The sequence below is a fragment of the Rhinolophus sinicus genome, chromosome 8 (assembly GCF_057876585.1).
Source record: "Rhinolophus sinicus isolate RSI-liver-muscle chromosome 8, RSI-T2T, whole genome shotgun sequence".
In the NCBI taxonomy this organism is placed as follows: Eukaryota; Metazoa; Chordata; class Mammalia; order Chiroptera; family Rhinolophidae; genus Rhinolophus; species Rhinolophus sinicus.
Window position 1 is genome coordinate 54,774,887 of NC_142508.1, and position 18,417 is coordinate 54,793,303.

The 18,417-nt window shown below is 39.6% G+C and overlaps 1 protein-coding gene across 1 annotated transcript; it reads left to right on the forward strand.

Annotated features, from left to right (window-relative positions):
* Positions 1-397: 397 nt before the first annotated feature.
* On the forward strand, positions 398-18,055 carry MPHOSPH6 (M-phase phosphoprotein 6). The gene is made up of 5 exons (XM_019743738.3): positions 398-545; positions 6,024-6,136; positions 14,041-14,131; positions 16,400-16,494; positions 17,313-18,055. Exons 1-5 carry the CDS (start codon positions 495-497, stop codon positions 17,443-17,445), a joined length of 483 nt encoding a protein of 160 aa, XP_019599297.1. The 5' UTR covers positions 398-494; the 3' UTR covers positions 17,446-18,055.
* The last annotated feature ends 362 nt before the right edge of the window (positions 18,056-18,417 follow it).

Below are 18,417 nucleotides of genomic sequence, written 5' to 3' on the forward strand. Positions count from 1 at the left end.
GCAGAAACACGTGAAAGAAAAGGATGGGGAGGCAACCGACTCAAAGGTCTCACCAGGACAACTGAGTCAACGACGCGCGACAGGACTGAGTCCGTAAGGCGGGTTGGGACTCGCCACTGCCAGGCCCTGGGTCTCTCTGCCCAGTGCGGAGCCTGAGGGGCCGGGCTGAAGCCCTCAGGGGAAGGCAGCCAACAGCTCGAAGCGACCAGAGCTCCGCCCTCCTCCGGCTTCAGCCTCTTTGGGGGTCTCCCTCCCGGCGTTAAGATGCTCTGCCCCCTTGGCGGGCGGTCGCGCCCTTACCCTGAGCTTCTAGGAGACCCGAGCGCTCCCTGAGGCGACGCGTGAAGAGCCCCTGACGCCTTCGCGCACGAGAAGCAGGGGCGGGGCCCCAGGGCAAGGAGAGGCGCGCTACGTAAAATGACGCCGCTGCGTACGCAGCAGCGCGCGTGCGCAGTGCGGCTCGTGGAGGGGCGCGGGGCCTAGCGGAAGCCAGCATGGCAGCGGAGCGCAAGACAAAGTTGTCCAAGAACCTGCTGCGCATGAAGGTACAAGGACACTGGGGAGCCATGCCGGGAGGGTAGGGCCACCCGATTCTCCCGGCCTGGCCGAGGCCGAGGCACTGGGCGTGCGGGGGCACCAGAGAAGCGCCGGAGGGCATCCACCTCTCGCTCTCATTCATTCGCTTAGCGTCTGCTCTGCGTTGGGCACTGGGAACCGGCTTAGAAATCCGGCGTATTCTCTCTTAAAGCCCGCGGTCGGGTGGGAGACACAGACACGTGAGCAAGCAGTTAGGATACAGCGTACTGCGTGCGGTGACGCTAGAAGCGCCGGCACCTCGGGGAACTTAACGTGGGCTTCTGCGGGAAGTGGTCCTAGATAGAGACTGAAGGGTCGGTGGGAGGGTGGGGAACATGGCAACATAAACTGAGGGAAGAGCGAGTTCAGAAGTTTGAGAGGCAAAAACCAAACACCCATGGTGATTGTTAAGAACTAAAGATAATTCAGTATGTCCTGAAGGCAAGTAGCAAGAAAAGGGCCTGGAAATGTAGACGGGTCATTATTAACATGCAGGAAGTTTTAGGCCAGATTAAGGAGTTGTTTTCTTTACCTTGTGATTATTGGGAAGCTATGGAGCACACGTTACAGTTATCAGCTGTGCCTCTTACTTTGCCAAGTTACATTAACTGTCCTGTGAAGAAGACGTTGGTGAAAAAGACTCGACAGGACAAAATTGCAGTCAAAAAGACCATCTAGAAGTTTAGATGATCTGAGTGAGGGGTGCAGTGGCATTGCAATGAAGTTATAACAGTTCAGGTGAAAGTGAGTTATGTCACCCAACGTAAGCAAAATTGATTCTTATATTTCAGATTGAATCAATTTAACCAAATGTCAAAATGGCGGGAAAAGACAAGGATAGGTAAAATAAATACAGGAATTAAAATAGGGGAAACAACCAATCCTTAAAACTTAAATAATAATAGCAAACATTTACAGTTCTTGCTGTGTGCCAGACACAGTTCTAAATGTTTTGCATGTATCAACCCAAGAAATCCACATACCGTGTTTCCCCGAAAATAAGACCTAACCAGACAATCAGCTTTGATGCCTCTTTTGGAGTAAAAATTAATATAAGACCCGGTCTTATTTTACTATAATTTAAGACCGGGTCATATAATATAATATAATTAATATAATATAATATATACTGGGTCTAATATAAGACTGGGTCTAATATAATATAAAATACAATACCGGGTCTAATATAATATAATATAATTCCGGGTCTTACATTAATTTTTGCTCCTAAAGACGCATTAGAGCTGATTGTTCAGCTAGGTCTTATTTTCGGGGAAACACGGTGATAACTCTCTGAGGTGAGTGCAGTTATTATCCTTCTCCAACAGTCATAGCAACTGAAACAGGGAAGTAATTTGCCCAAAGTTACTGCTAATAAGAAGTGTAAACAAGACTCAGACTCAGGCAGTCTGGTACCAGAGCCCCGTGCTCTTAGCCCCTTACTTCTGGTCGCTGAATACTTATAGATGTAAACTGTTAAATGTCATGTTTAGAGAATTGTGGAATTTCCAAGAAGAGGAAGCAAGGCATAAATAATGTTTTGAAAGATTGGACAGTAAATATTGCATGGGCAAAATTTGAGTGCAGTTGAGCTAAGTAAGGTGTAACTAGACATGGATAGGGTGAGGGTAGAGGGTAAATCATAGCATAATTTAGTTTCCAAAGTACTTCTTTCATGCCTATTAGCAAAATTTGAATCTTTACTGAACAGTTTTCTTTTGGCTTATGGTTTGTAATCATGTAGCTTTCAAAGAAGCGAAGTGGATTGACAAAGCAGACCCTGAAAAGATTTTAGCAGTTGTTATAGCTCTTGGATAAGTCTAATGAGGCCGTGCTGGGTGATTAGGGCTCAGACCAAAGACCTGACTTTGGAAGTAGGAATGAAGAAATTAACTAAAATTATTCACCTCTTACGCAAGTGGTTCAGAGAGACTCGACTACACATTGGAAGCAAAGGAGAGGGGGAAAAAAATACCCAGGTTCTCTATTTGGGTTAACAACTTCGGGCATTGATAAGAAAGGCTAGCACGAGATACTCTATATACAGATAGAGTGCAGTGTTTTATGAGAAGGAATGAAGCAGCTGCCTGATGTTGCAGTATACAGTACAGCGCTTCAGCCAGAGCTAAGTATAGAGCGAGAATGTGAGGGTTGAGGATTTAATTATGACTCAGTTTTTTCCAGTGTACTTGAAGTCCTCTGACTTGTGTCAGCTGTTGGACTGGAGGTTCATCCTGATGGGAAGTAAAAAGTGAAGAATGTAGGTGGAATGTCTGTCAGTATGATGGAATTGTTGTAGAGAGGGTGCTTATTTGTGATTTTAGTTCTTTTGGACTCTTAAGATATTTTTCTGTTAAGAGACAGATAAATACTTGAGGCATGTGGGCCAAACAGTTTCAGTTGCAACCACTCAACTCTGCCATTGTACCTCAGAACCAAATGAGCGTGGCTTTGTTCCAATAAAACTTTATTTACAACAACAGAAGTCAACCCTAAGGGCTGCAGTTTGTGATACCCGCTGTAGGTCCTCAGTTGTGAGTAAAGCTAAATCACTAGCTTTAAAGTGTGTTCTTAGATGCTGTGGAGTCAGAAGAATTGAATTTCTGTCTGAGTCTGGAGTTGCTTTAGTCATGGTCACTGGGCGTTCTGTCCTTTCCATATGCTTACAAACGTGTGTGTGTGTGTGTGTGTGTGTGTGTTTCTGTACATACTTGTATGTATATGGTTATTTTGTGTACCATAAAGAATGTCTACTTGACTTAAAAATAGGAGAAAAAAAGGGCAGTTGGCAAGATTGGTGAGTTTTACTACCAAGAACGTGAGTGATGAAATGAGACATCTGGACTTAAAGAGAAGCATCCAGAAAGGAAATCTGGAAAAATAAGACAAGTCTAGAATCGGTTACATTCAGAGAAGCTTTAGTGAACTCTTTCCTGTGTGCCAGGTGCAGCCTAAGTACCAGTAATGCAAGATGAGCAAGAGACATGGTCTACGTTCAGAACCTCAGTCTTTTAGGAGACACAGAAGAAGCATAATGAATGATAAGGCAGTGTTTATAATAAGGCTGTTGTAGAAGCAAGGAAGGCTTACCGAAGGACACATACTCTGGGCCTTCACCAGAGAATATTTTCTCAGGCAGAAAATGGAAGCATAGCGTTGAGTAACAGAGGCAGAAGGACTGGCTATGCTTTCCATAAACTGCCAGTGCTTTCCTGTGATAAGGATGTAGGTACAGAAGTAAAAGAATGAGGACAGGTGAACAAACAGTGCAAAGCCAGGAAATTGACAGTGGTACAATCCACAGAGCTTACTCAGATTTCACCATTTTACATAGACTCCTTCGTGTGTGTGTGTTTGTGAGTGTGTGATACTTCCATACAGTTTATTGTGTGGAGATTCATCTACCACCACATTCAAGATACAAAACTGTTCATCACCACAGGTTCCCTCAAGCTACCCCTGTGTAGCCACACGCACGCCCTTGTGTCATACCTAACCCCTGGCAACTACTAATCTGGTCTCCATTTTTGTAATTTTGTTATTTCGAGGATGTTATATAAACAGAATCATACAATATGTAAGCTTTGAGATTGGCTTTTTTCACTCAGCATAATTCCCTTGAGATCCATCTAAGTTGTTGAGGATATGAGTAGTTCCTTCCTTTTTGTTGCTGAACAGTATTCCATGCTGTGGATCTACCACAGTTTATTTTAACCATTCACCTGTTGAAGAGTATTTTGTTTCCTCCTTCTTCCGCCTCCCCCCTCCCTCCCTGCACCTCATTCCGGTTCAAGCCATTGTTTCTCAGTCTAATTGTGTAGGACACAGCTCCTTGGCCCATGCTGGTATTATGACCTTGTGCTCGGCCGCTGAGGCAGTCATTCGGCCCCATCCGCCACTCACAGCAGCTCTGGGCAGCCCAGCTCCAGGGAGAGCTGTTGTTCACAGTCTTAGCTGTAGAGGGCGCAGCTCACCGGCCCATGTGGGAATCGAACCCGCAACCTCATCACACAGCGGTCCAACCACCTGAGCCACCGGGCCTGCCCCTGAAGAGTATTTTTGTTTCCATTTTGGGGCTACTACAAATACAGCTGCTGTGAATATCTGTGTATGAGTTTTTAAATGAACGTAAGTTTTCATTTGTATGAGATAAATGCCCGAGAGGACAATTGCTGGGTCATATTGTAAGTTCATGTAAGAAACTGTGGAGCTGTTTTCCACAGAGGAGACCCAGCTTTCCCACATCTGCATCAGAACTTGATGTTATCCCTTTATTTGTGAGCATTTTTCAAGTTTTCTCATTTCATTCAGTAGTCATTGGTAAAGCCATTATGTCTAAAAATGATGGTGGTTTTGGAAGAGTTAGAATGGAGGGAAAAGTAATATGGAGACTGGATAAGGGAAAGAAATGAGGATAAATGGAAACCAGTGGAATCCTAGACCTCACTGCTGGGTGTTTTCTGAATTTCTTTCTTCCCACATTGATACTTTATCACTTTGCTGTGATTGACATCTTGGTGTGTTCGCCTGTCCCTGGAAATAGGGCTATTTGTGCGAGGGAAAGACTAGGAGCAGGACTACTATTTTCTTTACTGGCGTACTTTGAGTTGAGCTTCTACACATTTTAAAATAAAGCATTTCAGAGGATGTAAGTGCTGAGCAAGCTTACAGATCTAGCCTTGCTTCAGTCTACATTTATAGAGCCCTTACTGCATAGCATTCATTATGCTGGTACTGATGAAGGGGACTCCACACATAGGCCCTGTCGGAAGGTCTCCCGAAGAGACAGATGCTCAAGAAGTTAAAATGTGGTGTGCGGGTTTGACGGTGCCATGGGAAGCTTCTAGGAGAGAGATGCTGGTTTTACCTGTGTCAGGGACAGTTTCACAGCGGTGGAGTAGCTTTACCCATATCAGTTACCTGGAGAAGAGAGTAAGAAGGGCGTTCCAGACCAAGATCAGCAGGTGCAAAGACCAGTGGGTCAGCGAGAGATTCCAAAAATACTGAGCCTCTCATCCCTTTACTGCCCCTCACTTTCTCCTCCGGCCTCGCCTGATCTGTGGATCAATCTTTCGTCTTAGTCCTTCCTCGCTTGCCATTATGTACAACTGGCCACACATAATGTGATACTTATTGACTACAGTTTTTTTTGGTGCCTGTTTTATTAAATCCAAAAAACTAAAATACGGTGAAGGTCTTTTTGAAGTCTTCTAAAGGAAGAAGTACACATGTTGCTTTTGTTTCCGCTCTGGCAAGCTCCCAGCCAGCCTAGTGTGACCTTGTCAAGGCAGAGTTAAGCTGCTTGATCACCCTCCCCCCACCTTCAATCATGAGATGGGATTCCTGGAGAAATGAGGAGCAAGTGGAAGGATAAAATTATTCGAGTTTTCTTTAGCTCTTAAGTTGGGAAAATTAGTTGCTGACACTGATTTTGTTTGTTTTGACAGTTCATGCAAAGGGGACTGGACTCCGAAACCAAGAAACAACTAGAAGAGGAAGAAAAGAAAATCATTAGTGAAGAGCACTGGTACTTGGATTTGCCAGAGCTTAAAGAGAAGGAGTAGGTTGATTAGAAATTCTTTTGCTGACACTTTGGGCATTCAGAGGGAAATCCCTGTAAATGTGACTCATTCCAGTGTCCTAAAGCCCATGAAATAGCATCTGTTCGGTTTCTTGAGTTAGTTTTACCACTAGATTTCTTAAAATTATTAAACCTATAAGAGGTCTACTTGGATCTATACATTTTTACTGGCCGTCAGCCATCATTTATATGTTCTTTTTTTACATTGAATAAAGGAATCTAGCCCATATGTCTCTTGCAATAACTGGAGACCTTTATGCAAATCTGTAATGTACTCTCTATATTAAGTTCCAAAGATTACGTGTGTACTTCAAGCCTCTAACAGTTTTTTTTTTGTTGTTGTTTTTGTTTGTTTGTTTTTTAACAGAGTTCTTTATTAGGCTGAGCTTCTCAAAGGCAGGTCAAGAGCATTTTGTTTGTGTCTTTTCTTTTTTTTAAATGTTTACTATTAATGCCAATCATCTTAGCTAACATTTGTTGCATCTATAGTGTGTGCTAGGAACTGGTCTAAGCACTATACGTCTTAATTATTTAATCCTCATAGCAAACTTGAGAGCTGGCTACTATATTTCATCCATTTTATAGTTGAGGAAACGGAAGCTTAAGAGAGTAGCTTGCTCAGTCACCCAGCTCGTTGTTGCTAAGGCTGGGGTAATGCACTAGGTAGTTTCTCTCCTGCCTTTAAGCTTGGTTGATACTTGAGAAATAATTTTGAATAAAGAAGTGTTGGATTCACATCACCCATTAATTTATCTAAATTCTTCTGGAAGTTCGTGTCATTTCTTCTTGATGCTTTTCTTACCATAGTAAGCTCGGTGGAATGGTAGTTTTACTTAAACTTTGTCAAATGACTGAATGCTGCTTATTATCTTCAGGCACATTTATGTTTTTTCTTTTTGTTTTTAACATGTTACATTCCTTTGTTCACTTGACTAACGTCTGGATCTTTTGGGGAAGGTTAGATATCCTTCTCTAAAGATAGAAATATGTCGTACCAGCAGGGATGGAAAGAAAGGTGCTTTGTTTTCTGGGCTTGCTTCTCTTTGTACTTGCTTTCCTTTACTGCTTCTCTGAGGATGGAAGATACTCGTAAGGAAGGGGAAGATAATGCCAGAGATGGTTTTAATTTGGGAGCAGGGAGTGTAGAAAGGGGCCATTACTGGTAAGGAGCTGTAATTTAATTTTATGCCTTGACTAAGCTAGCACAAAGTAGCCCAGAGACCTGGTTACTTTTATTGATAGGCAGGACGATTTCTATCTTGTTTTCAGTATTCCCCTACCCCAATACAGCACATTATCCCCAGAACGATGACATTTAGATTCGTTTCATAGGAGATAAATGTCTCAGTTCTTTTGGGCTACTATAACAAAATACCACAGCCTGGGTAGCTTACACACAACAGAAATTTATTTCTCTCGGTTTTAGAGGCTGGATGTCTAAGATTAGGAGAATGTGCCTGAATTTAGATTCCCTCAGGGCGAGACAGTCCTGCAGCAAGTGTGGTGCTGGCTGAGCTAGATAGGGCCTGTGAGAGAGGACCCTACAGAGCAGTAGTTCTCAAAATTTGGGGCTCAAGGACCATTTACATTTTTTAAAATTACTTAGAAACCATAAAGAGCTTTTCTTTGTGTCATGTCAATATTTACTATGTAAGAAATTAAAACAAATTTTTTAAAATACTTAAATAAGAAACAACTGCACTCCTTAGCATAAATAACTCATTTTGCATGAAAAATAATTTCCAAGACAAAATAATATTAGGGAGAATAGTGGCATTGATTTACATTTTTGCAAATCTCTTTAATGTCTGGCTGACTAGAAGACAGCTGGAGTCTTTTAACTCCTACATTCCGCCTTGTAGCGTGTCATTTTGGTTGACCTATATAAAGTCCACCCTCACCCAGGTGATACAGTTAAAAAGGGAGGGGTGTTGTAATAGCTTTTTCAGATAATTCTTTGATGCTACTCCAAGACTCAGTAAGTTGTAGTTTCTTAAAAGTTACCTGAAGTGTGGAATCTGAAAACAATGAACTTTTCATAATCATTGGTCTACCTTATATTTTGAATAGATCTTTTGTTCATGCATAATTTCATAACATCATGTATTTCTCATTTGGAATATATTAGTTTAATGAGATATATAGATTTTTCAAATAACTCATTTCATTGTACAGTATCAAAAATCACATTCATTAATATCACCATGGGCTTCATCAGAAAAGCCTTTAAGTATTGGGAAGCTGTCAAGCCCAAAGTGACATATACAAGCTATTCAAAATTCTAATTTTTGCTTGGAAGTTTGAATTTTGTTATTGGGAACAAGTATTGTCAGTTGTTTCCCTTGAGGTGACAAGTTTACTTTATTCATTTTCAAGAAAATGTCTGCCAAATACTCAAGTCTGAATAAGCATAGTTAAGTGTACCAAGAAAAATGTAGCTAGTTTAACTCCCAACTTGATCACACAAGTGCATTTTCTCAAAACAGTCATCTTACCTCAGCAGTCACAAGTACCTTATATATACTTCCTATTTTGTGTAGGGAATATTTTATGAAGTGTAATCAAGGGCTGGAGATTAGTGACAAATTTTTACTGCTTAATCAAGCACATAATTATTGGCTTTTTTTTTTTTTTTTAACTGAAAGTCAACAGTGAACAATGCAATGACTGCTAGTACAGTCTGGTATCACTACATTAATTCATACTAAAATGCGATTTTACCCATAACCTCTTTTGCACACTGTACAAATGTCAACATAGTGAAAAAGACAATGTCTTAGTGTTATCGTGAAAGTAATTTTGACCTCCTACCATTATTACCTTCTCTCACACCTTTCCAGTCATAGAGGCCTCCTTTAGTCTAGAAATTCTGTCTCTCAGGCCACTTGCATTCCTACATTCGCCCCTCAGGGCCTTTACTTTTAACTAGTCCCTCAGGTGTTCTTCCCCTAGGTATGCTAATATCTTGTTCCTCACTGTTTTCTAGACTTTGCTCAAATGTCACCCCATCCAAGAGGCCTGCCTAGACCACACTTCATAAAGCAACCAAAGACAAATTCTTTAGATAAAAAGAATTTGTATGAGTTGGATAGAATTCTGTTTGCATGTCTCTTGGTTAAAGGTTGAAATTGCTGGATCATCAGGTTGGTGTATATTTAACTTTATGAGAAGCTTTCAGACCAATTTCCAAAGTAATTCTACCATTTTACACTTTCACTAAGGAAATGTAAGAATTCTGGTTGTTCTACACCCTTCCAATATTTGGTGTTCATCTTTTTTATTTTACCTATTCTCCTTATGGTTCTTAATTTGAATTTTCCTGGTGACTAATTTCCTGGTTACAAAATGCTTATGTGCTTATTAGCCATTTCCATATCTACCTTTGTGAAGTCCCTATTCAAATCTTTGGTCCATTTTTTTTCAATGATGTGGTTTTGTCTTTTTTTCTAACAGTCCGTATCACATATTTTCCCACTCCTCTATACATCTGTCATCTGTTTTATTTTTGATATATTTCACAGTAAGTAGCAGGCGTCAGTACATTTTTATCCCTTAACTAGAGTTCGATGTTTATATAGGATTTTTAATTTTCTTTTTAAAGTAGAGCTTACATACTTCTATACAGATAGAAGTTCTTTATATTCTGAATACAAATCCTTTGCCAGATGCATGTATTATGAATACTTTCTCCCAGTCTGTGACTTGCCTATTTATTTTCTGGGGTTTTTTGATGAGCAGTTATTAACTTTTTTTTCTTTTATAAAGGTAGTTCTTTCTAGATCCTGTTTAGTGAATCTTTGCCTGTACCTCGGTTGCAAATATATTCTCTGTGTTTTTGTCTAGAATTTTTGTTATATTAGCTTTTATATTTTTATATGTGATCTGTCTCTAATTTTTTGTGTATGGTGTAAGGTAGGAATTAAGGTTCATTTTTTTCTTTAGATAGACAGTGGTCCCAGTACCCTTTATTGAAAATACTACCTTTGACTCATGCATTGTTTTGATGCTCTGGTCAAAAATCAAAAGTCTAATTTTGGGCTTTATTCTGTTGCATTGATGTATTCCTCTATCCTGTTGGCTTGATGACTGGATTATAGTGAGTCTTGAAATCAGGTAGTGTAAGTTTTCCAATTTTATTCTTTTTCAAAATTGTTTTGCTAGCATACATCCTTTGCTTTCCCATATAAATATTAAAACCAGATTGTTAATTTCTCCCTACCATCCCCTTCCCCCACAAAAAAGTAGGACTTTAATTGGCATTGCACTGAATCTGTAGATCATTTGGAAAGAATTGATATCTTAACAAAAGTGTGCCTTCCAATCCATAAACACGATATATTTATTTATTTAGCTGTTATTTAATTTCTTTCAGCAGTGGTTTGTAGTTTTTGGTGTAGAGATTCTATATATATGTACCATTAAATACAGCTCTACATATTTCACATTTTTAAATCCTATTGTGGCCTTTTTCCCAAAAATTACTTGTTGTGTACGTAGAAATTGATGGTTATATGTTGACTTTGTGTTCTGTACCTGTGCTAAATTAACTCACTGACTCTAGTAGGTTTTTTTGTTTTGTTTAGTAGTTTTTTTGTTTTGTTTTGTTTCTGAAGATTCCTTAAGATTATCTACATATGTAATCATGTCACCTACAAAAAAAAGTTACACATTTTACTTTGTTTTCTTTCTTTATTTCATTGGCTAGGACCTCCAGTGCAGTGATGAGAATGAACAGCCTCAGATTGTTTCTGATCCTAGGGGAAAGCATAAACTTACACTATTTAGTATGAAATGCTGTGTGTTTTCACGGATGCCCTTTATCGGCATGAGAAAGTTTCCTTTCTCTTCCTAGTTTCTTGAGGAATTTCATGAATGATGTTGAGTTTTGTGAAATCATTTTTGATGAGATAATCATATGATTTTTCTTATTTCCTCTGTTAATGTGGAAATTATATTGATTTTTGAATGTCAAAACAACCTTTCATTTCTGAGACAAAACTGTTGGTATTTATTTGTAACATAATTTATTTTAATTTACTAATATTTAAATAGTGATTTTTGCATCAATATTCATAGAGGATGAATAGACTTCTTTAGTATATCTAGAACTATTCTGATTTCTTACTTCAGCTATTGCTTTTTTCTTCCTGTTCTAAAACTTCTGTTTGGTAATTTTTCATAGTTCCCATTTTTTAATTCAGGTTCCTATTTGTGTCTTCCTTACATTCATATTTTTCTTTAACTCCTTGAACAGATTTATAATAGCTGTTTTAAAGTTCTTTTCTACTAATTCTATCATCTTTCTTTTTGTATTGACTTGTTTTCCTTCTGTTAATGGGTCACATTTTTCTGCTTCCTTACATGTCTAGTAATTTTTAATTGTGTGTTACATATTGTGTTATATTGCTGAGCATCTGGATTTTGATGTTTTCCTTAATAAAGGGTTGAAATTTGTTCCATTAGGCAGTTAATTTACATGCCAATCAGCTTGAGCCCTGTTTTTGTTCGAGTAGCTTTTATAGCCTTTATCATAGAGCTAGAATAGCTGCACTCTTAAGGTGTGACCTTTCTGTTCATTGTCACAGGGTATTCAGCTTGGTCTCTCCACTCTGGGTAGACACAAGTCAAATATTTCCCTCCTCTGGGCAAGGTCTCGTCTTTGTGCAACATACAATTCCAGGGTAAATTTTGTTTCTCAGGTGTGGTGGACTGGAAAGTGGTCCCCAGATAATATCCAGGCTTTCATCCCTGGAATCTGTGTTACCTTATATGCCAAAATTGACTTTGCCAGTATGATTAATTTGAGGATCTTTAGACGGGGAAATTATTCTGGATTATCTGAGTGGGTCCTGAATGTAATTACATATATCCTTATAAAGGAAGGCAAAGAGAGATTTCATGCACACAGGGAAGGCAGAGTGACCATGGAGGGCAAAGACTAGAGTGATGCAATCACTATCCAGGGAATGCTGGCTGTCAGAAGCTGGAGAGGCAGGGAATGAATTCTCTCCTGGGGCCACTAGAGGGAGTGCAGCCCTGCCAACATCTGATTTTGGTCCAGTGAAAACGGATTTCAGACTTCCAGAATTATAAGAGCATAGATTTCTGTTGCTTTAATCCATCAATTCCGTGTTAATTTGTTACAGCAGCCCTAGGAAACTAATGCACCAGTTAATTCTTCTCCTCCTTGAAATCGTTATTTTTCCCTTGGCACTGTGGACTTACCCAGCTCATGTATAGCCTATTGCCATGTTTCCCTGAAAATAAGACCTAACTGGAACATAAGCCCTAGCATAATTTTTCTGGATGCTGGTAATATAAAATAAGCCCTAATACGGCTTTTGGAGCAAAAATGAATATAAGACCCAGTCTTATTTTAGGGGAAATGTGGTAGGGCTTATTTTATATTACAAGCATCCTGAAAAATCATGCCAGGGCTTGTTTTCTGGTTAGGTCTTATTTTGGGGGAAACACGGTATTCAGCCAAGGATTCAAAGGGACCTCATATTCATTTCTGGAATTCCTTTGTGCATCTCTCTTTCTCTGGTATCTTGACCCATATATTTTAGTCACCTCTGTAGCCCCAGACATCGATTTGTCCCTTCAGTTCAGTGAGACTGGGCTCTGTTTGAGCTCTCGCCCCCTGCTTCACAGTCTACAAATTGCATCCAGTCAGAAGGCGGGCATTCATGGGGCTCACTTCGTTTGGTTTTCTTCTCTCAGGAATCACAGCCCTATGCTTTGACTTGTTCACTGTTTCCTATTTTGTTCCATTCTCTAATTGGTTACAGTAGGAGGGGTAGTTTGGTACCAGTTACTCCCTTATGGCCAGGAGTGGATTAATCAGCTTTCTTTTTATTCATTATATAAGTATTTTATTTATTATCTGGCACCACTCTGTAGAATGTAACCTTCATGAGAGCAGAGGACCTCTTATTCACTGCTCTCTCTCCAGCTTCTAGAACTGCCTGGCATGCAGTTCGGTTTAATAAGTGTTTGCTGAGTGAGTAAATGAATGAGTGACTTTTGACAAGAAGCAGGGCCTACTTTCCACCAAGAAGCCATAAAGGCCAGGTATTTGCTTTCCTAGCATGCTTTATGTTTGATAGCAGGACTATAGTCAGGTATGCTTACCTGGGATTGGGGTCATAAACCGGTAACTCAGAGGAGAATCCCTTTTGGAGACCAAAGCATTCCACACCTGCATACTGTTTCCAGGGCCAGAGTAGTCTGCCTAATACCCTCTGTGGTGTCCTGTGTTTATCCCTCTCAGTAGCAGCAGTAGCGTCATTTTTATTAGTGTAGTTTTATAGCCTGGTATTACTTTTGGATCGACCACCTCTCCACCCTTATTTCTGCCCATTTTCCAGTTCTATTCATCCAGCTTTCCGAGTGATTCTGTGAGATACCCAGTAGACTTACAACGAATTCCTTCTCTGCTTAAGTCATCCAGGGTCAGTCGTCGTTCATAGCCAAGAGTTCCGACTAAGAAACTCTATTAAAGCCGCCCAGGACTCTGACTTCTGGGTATTTAATAAAAACTTGGTGGGGAGCATAAACGGCAAGGAAACTACTTCAAATTTGGAAAATTCAGGCTTATTATAAATAGTTTTGGTATCTACATTGTATAGGCATTTATGTACATTAAACGTAGTATTTAGAAGAGGCTGTGCCTCCAGACTGCAGCTCTTGTCTCCTAGTACCTTTGCTGGCCAAATTAGTCACTTTTTATTTCTAACCCTCGGTGAGAAATCTTACTGTGTTTTTACTTGATTCTACTGAGAATTGTAAGATCGATTTTTCATTTGAAATCTTGACTTATATTTGCTCTGCTTTGTTGCAAGTAGACATGCTATTAATACAGGTTCATTTTTCCCACTCAGGAGTTTCATAATAGAAGAGCAGAGTTTCCTGTTATGTGAAGATCTTCTCTATGGAAGAATGTCATTCAGAGGATTTAATCCTGAGGTTGAGGTATTAAATATAATTGCTTCAAATTTTTAAATTTTCCAATTGAATTCTTTCTGCTAATAATTGGGTTTAGGTTCCCGCCCCCCCCCACCAGGTACCATTTCTCCTCATTATATAGAAAATAACAAGCCTTGAAATATTGCCATAGCTATTTAAGGAAATCGCAGGCATTGCAGTCTAGTGTTATGGTAAAATTGAGTGGATAATTTAACAGCAGTATCCGCACCTGACAGTGCTATTGTCAGTGTTCGAATTTCAGCTCGGGTCTTTTACAGGAATGTCAGGATTTTATTCACATGAGGATGCTATTATGAAAAATTATTTCCTGGCATTTATAAATATACCTTTTCTAATGGAAAAATGTTACTTAAAAATTTAGTAGTTTGACTTTTTAAGGGATAGGTTTTAATCCAACCTTATAAATAGGTTTTTAAATGAATTCTTTGGGAAGTTTGTTTGAAAAGTAAACATTCGCCTTATAACTGAGCTATTTATTTGAATTTTCCTGCCTCAAGTTTATAAAGAAGCACAGGACTTCATTTAACAAATATTAGAACTCTGGCTGTGTATTAAAAGCCATCCAATCAGGTATGTGACCAACCAAATGGATTTTTGTGATATAAAGCATTAGTTGTATAGCTAACACGTAAAAGCCAGGGTTTCTTAGCCCTGGGCACTATTGACATGGAGCCAGATCATTCTTTGTGGTGGGTGCTGTCCTGTGCTTGTAGGACATCTAGCGGCATCCCTGGCCTCTGTCCTCTGCCCACTAGATGCTAGTTACATGCGTGCACACACACGTACATACACACACCAGTTGTGACAACCAAAAATGTCTCTGGACATTGCCAAAGGTCCCTCAGTGAGCAGAATCTCCTTGGTTGCAAACTATTTCTGGAAGGATGCCTGTGCAGGCCCACAGCAAACCAAGCTAAGTGCCACCGTTTACTTAAAGGTTTTTGGTTGGTTTCCTTTTTTTCCCCTTTTTGATATGATGATTAAGGTGTTCAATTTACTTTATACAAAATTGACACCAGAAGTGTTTATTTTTAATGTATATTCTCCTTGTTTGGGCCTGCATAAAGCTTTAGATTGGGAAGAGAGAGAACAGTGGGGCAAAGGGGAAAAAAGCGAAGATTGTGGTGTGTGATGGCCAGAGCCTGGGGCTGTGGGGAGACACGCACTCCAAAGTGTGTCTGGGACATGGGAAAAGGAGTTGCTATAGCCCTCAGTATTTGATGTGAGAGGTCACTGGAAAATGATTTAAATTACTGGCACTCTGTACCACTGAGTACATTCTCCCTGGGAAACTGTTGGCTTGCAGATCTGAGCTGTCGTAAAATGTCAGAACTAAGTTCAGTCAGTATGCCTGGGTATGAAAAAAAAATGATACCTACTTGAGAGTACTTATAAGCAGGATGTATTTAGAACACATTTAATATTGTATATATTTCTAGTGACACCTGGCATAAAATTTATTTGTTCAGTATTCTGTGCTTGTGGCACACCAGCCCTCTTGAGGCACTGGAAATGCAGTAGGGAACCCAAGTGTATACCCTCACAGAGCGTGCATTCCTGAAATTATTTTATTTTCACTCCTTTAAATGTGTAGCCTTTGATATAAATAAAGTATTACACTTTTTATATATATATATAAATCTGCCAGAGGGTAACTGTCAAGAAAAGGTTAATGTGAGAAAAAAAGTTGGAGGAGAAACCCATGGCACATGGATATCATGTTGGGATGCATTATCCACCCTTGTGTTTGGGGGTGAGACAGGTCCTCCCCATTGTTCCAGGGCCAGCCTTCCAGTTCTTCTATCCAGAAGATATTTGGTGCCCCCAGCACCACCACCAGCAAAAAATTGCATTGAAAATTACTCTTGACTATGGTACTTCTTCCATTTGACTCAAAGATTGGAGTTCGGAGGAAATCTGAAAGTTTACTTTTTCTTTCTCCCACTCACTAGAGTGTGTAGCAGTGTGCCTGCTTTACGTGTAAATAACTAATAAGATTTATTACCTTAAATACAGTTTGAATTCGTTAACAGGAGGTCTAATCTAATAGGGCTTTGCCTTAGTATTTGTTTAATTCAGAGCTGACTTATGTTAGCACATTGTGGAATTAAGTATTACAGAGAATCCCTTATAAATTTTGACTAGTCCTATAAATTCTGTGACTTCTGTTTCTCTACCTTCAAGTACATTTGACACCAGTTCCTTTCACAAGCCTTTTCCAGCCCTGATAGCCAGTGTTGGTGTATTTTCCAGAAATTAATGCTTCAGATGAATGCTAAGAACAAAGCAGAGGAAGTTGAAGATGAAACAGTGGAGCTCGACGTGTCAGATGAAGAAATGGCTAGAAGGTACCCATTACCTTGGAACAGCTTTGTCATCTGGGCCCAGCATGTCATCTGGGCCTTCACATGTGCTCTCCTCTTACCCCACGGTCTACCCGGCAGGAAGATGGCCATTTCTGCTTTCTCTACCATGGCCTGGGGGACCTTGATACCTGTCACAGGCTAGCAGTTGAGGGCTCATTTCTAGTGCTGCTTCCAATACATATTTCAAATATACATCTCAGTTTACTTAGGATAATCCAAAAATAAACAAGAGTGGAGAGTTTAATCATTCTTAGAGAAGCTCATAAACCAGACAGTTTATTTTAATTATAGTTTTGATTCTTCTCACTCTTTGTTGCATATTTGGTGATATTCTTTTTTTCTTTTTTTAATTTTTTTTATTGGGGAATTTTGAGGGACAGTGTGTTTCTCCAGGGCCCATCAGCTCCAAGTCGTTGTCCTTCAGTCTAGTTGTAGAGGGCGCAGCTCAGCTCCAAGTCCAGTAACCGTTTTCATCTTTAGTTGGAGGGGGCACAGCCCACCATCCCATGTGGGAATTGAACTGGCAACCTTGTTGAGAGCTCGCGCTCTAACCAACTGAGCAATCCGACTGCTACTCTGGAAGCTCAGCGGAAGCTCATTGTCTTCAGTCTAGTTGTGGAGGGCGCAGCTCACTGGCCCATGTGGGAATCAAACCGGCAACCCTGTTGTTCAGAGCTCATGCTCTAACCAACTGAGCCATCCAGCCACCCCATGTTGCATATTTGGTGATATTCTTGACAAGACTTAATTCCTACCTTTTTTATTTGAAATCAAATGTGTACTATCTGTCATCTTAACAGATACGAGACCTTGGTGGGGACAATTGGAAAAAAGTTTGCCAAGAAAAGAGACCGTGCCAATTATGAAGAAGATGAAAATGGAGACATAAAACCAGTGAAAGCAATGAAGACATTCTTAAAGCCCCAAGATTAAAATAGATGATGCCCTGAGATACGGCTCAGGGGTGCCTTCCTTGTGGGAGTTAATGTGTTTTGGAACTCATTCCCATGGTTTTGCTATAGTTGTTAATACTGTAATGTTTATTTGTAATGTTTATTGTAAAGAAATTTATAATTCTGGTAACATGCTGTTTTTGAAACAGATGTGTGATGGATGTTATACATCCTTTGCTTAGTGGTGTATAAAATTCATCAAGAATGGATTTTCAGTCCTTGATCTTCAAATGTACATAGGTACATAGTTTCTTCCTAAAGATTTTTTTGACCTCAGATTGTTTTTTAAATATATCTCTCTATTGACTGAACTTGAATTGACTCATAAATTAAGACCAGTGTTTAAATTGTTCTTGAGTATACAATTTATTAATCATGTCAAGCCGATTGGCACATACATTTTGGAGCCAAATATTATGACAGTTTATTATGTGTAAATTCATAAAGAACAAACATACCTTTCCAGCCTGAAATATTTGCATGCTTCTAAGAAAGTCATTGTCAGTTTGCGGAATTTATTTTCTTTTTGTATAAAGCCTTTACTTAATAAAAAAACAATTATTATTCTGTAATAAACATGTTTTCATATACTTTTTCTATTCTCTTATATTTTCAAATAATAATTTTAGTCTAGTTCCGTATTTATCCAAATAGTAAGAAAACAGCCGCTAATTTAGAATATGATGATATGTATGTATGTGTGTGTCTCTGTTTGGAGATATATACCTAGAACTTCTAAAAAAATACTGATTTCATTTCACTTTGTTCCTAGCAACTAAATGAGGTGTGTGTCTCCTCTCTCTGAATCTCCTTAGATTTTGATTGATCTGTGACCTCAACTCTCTGGTAAGTTACTGAAAGTCGTGAATTTGAAGTTCCTCTTGCTCTTTTTCATTTTGGAGGTGAGAACAATGCACCTTCCAACTCTCTACGTCCTGGGGCAGAAGCCAGA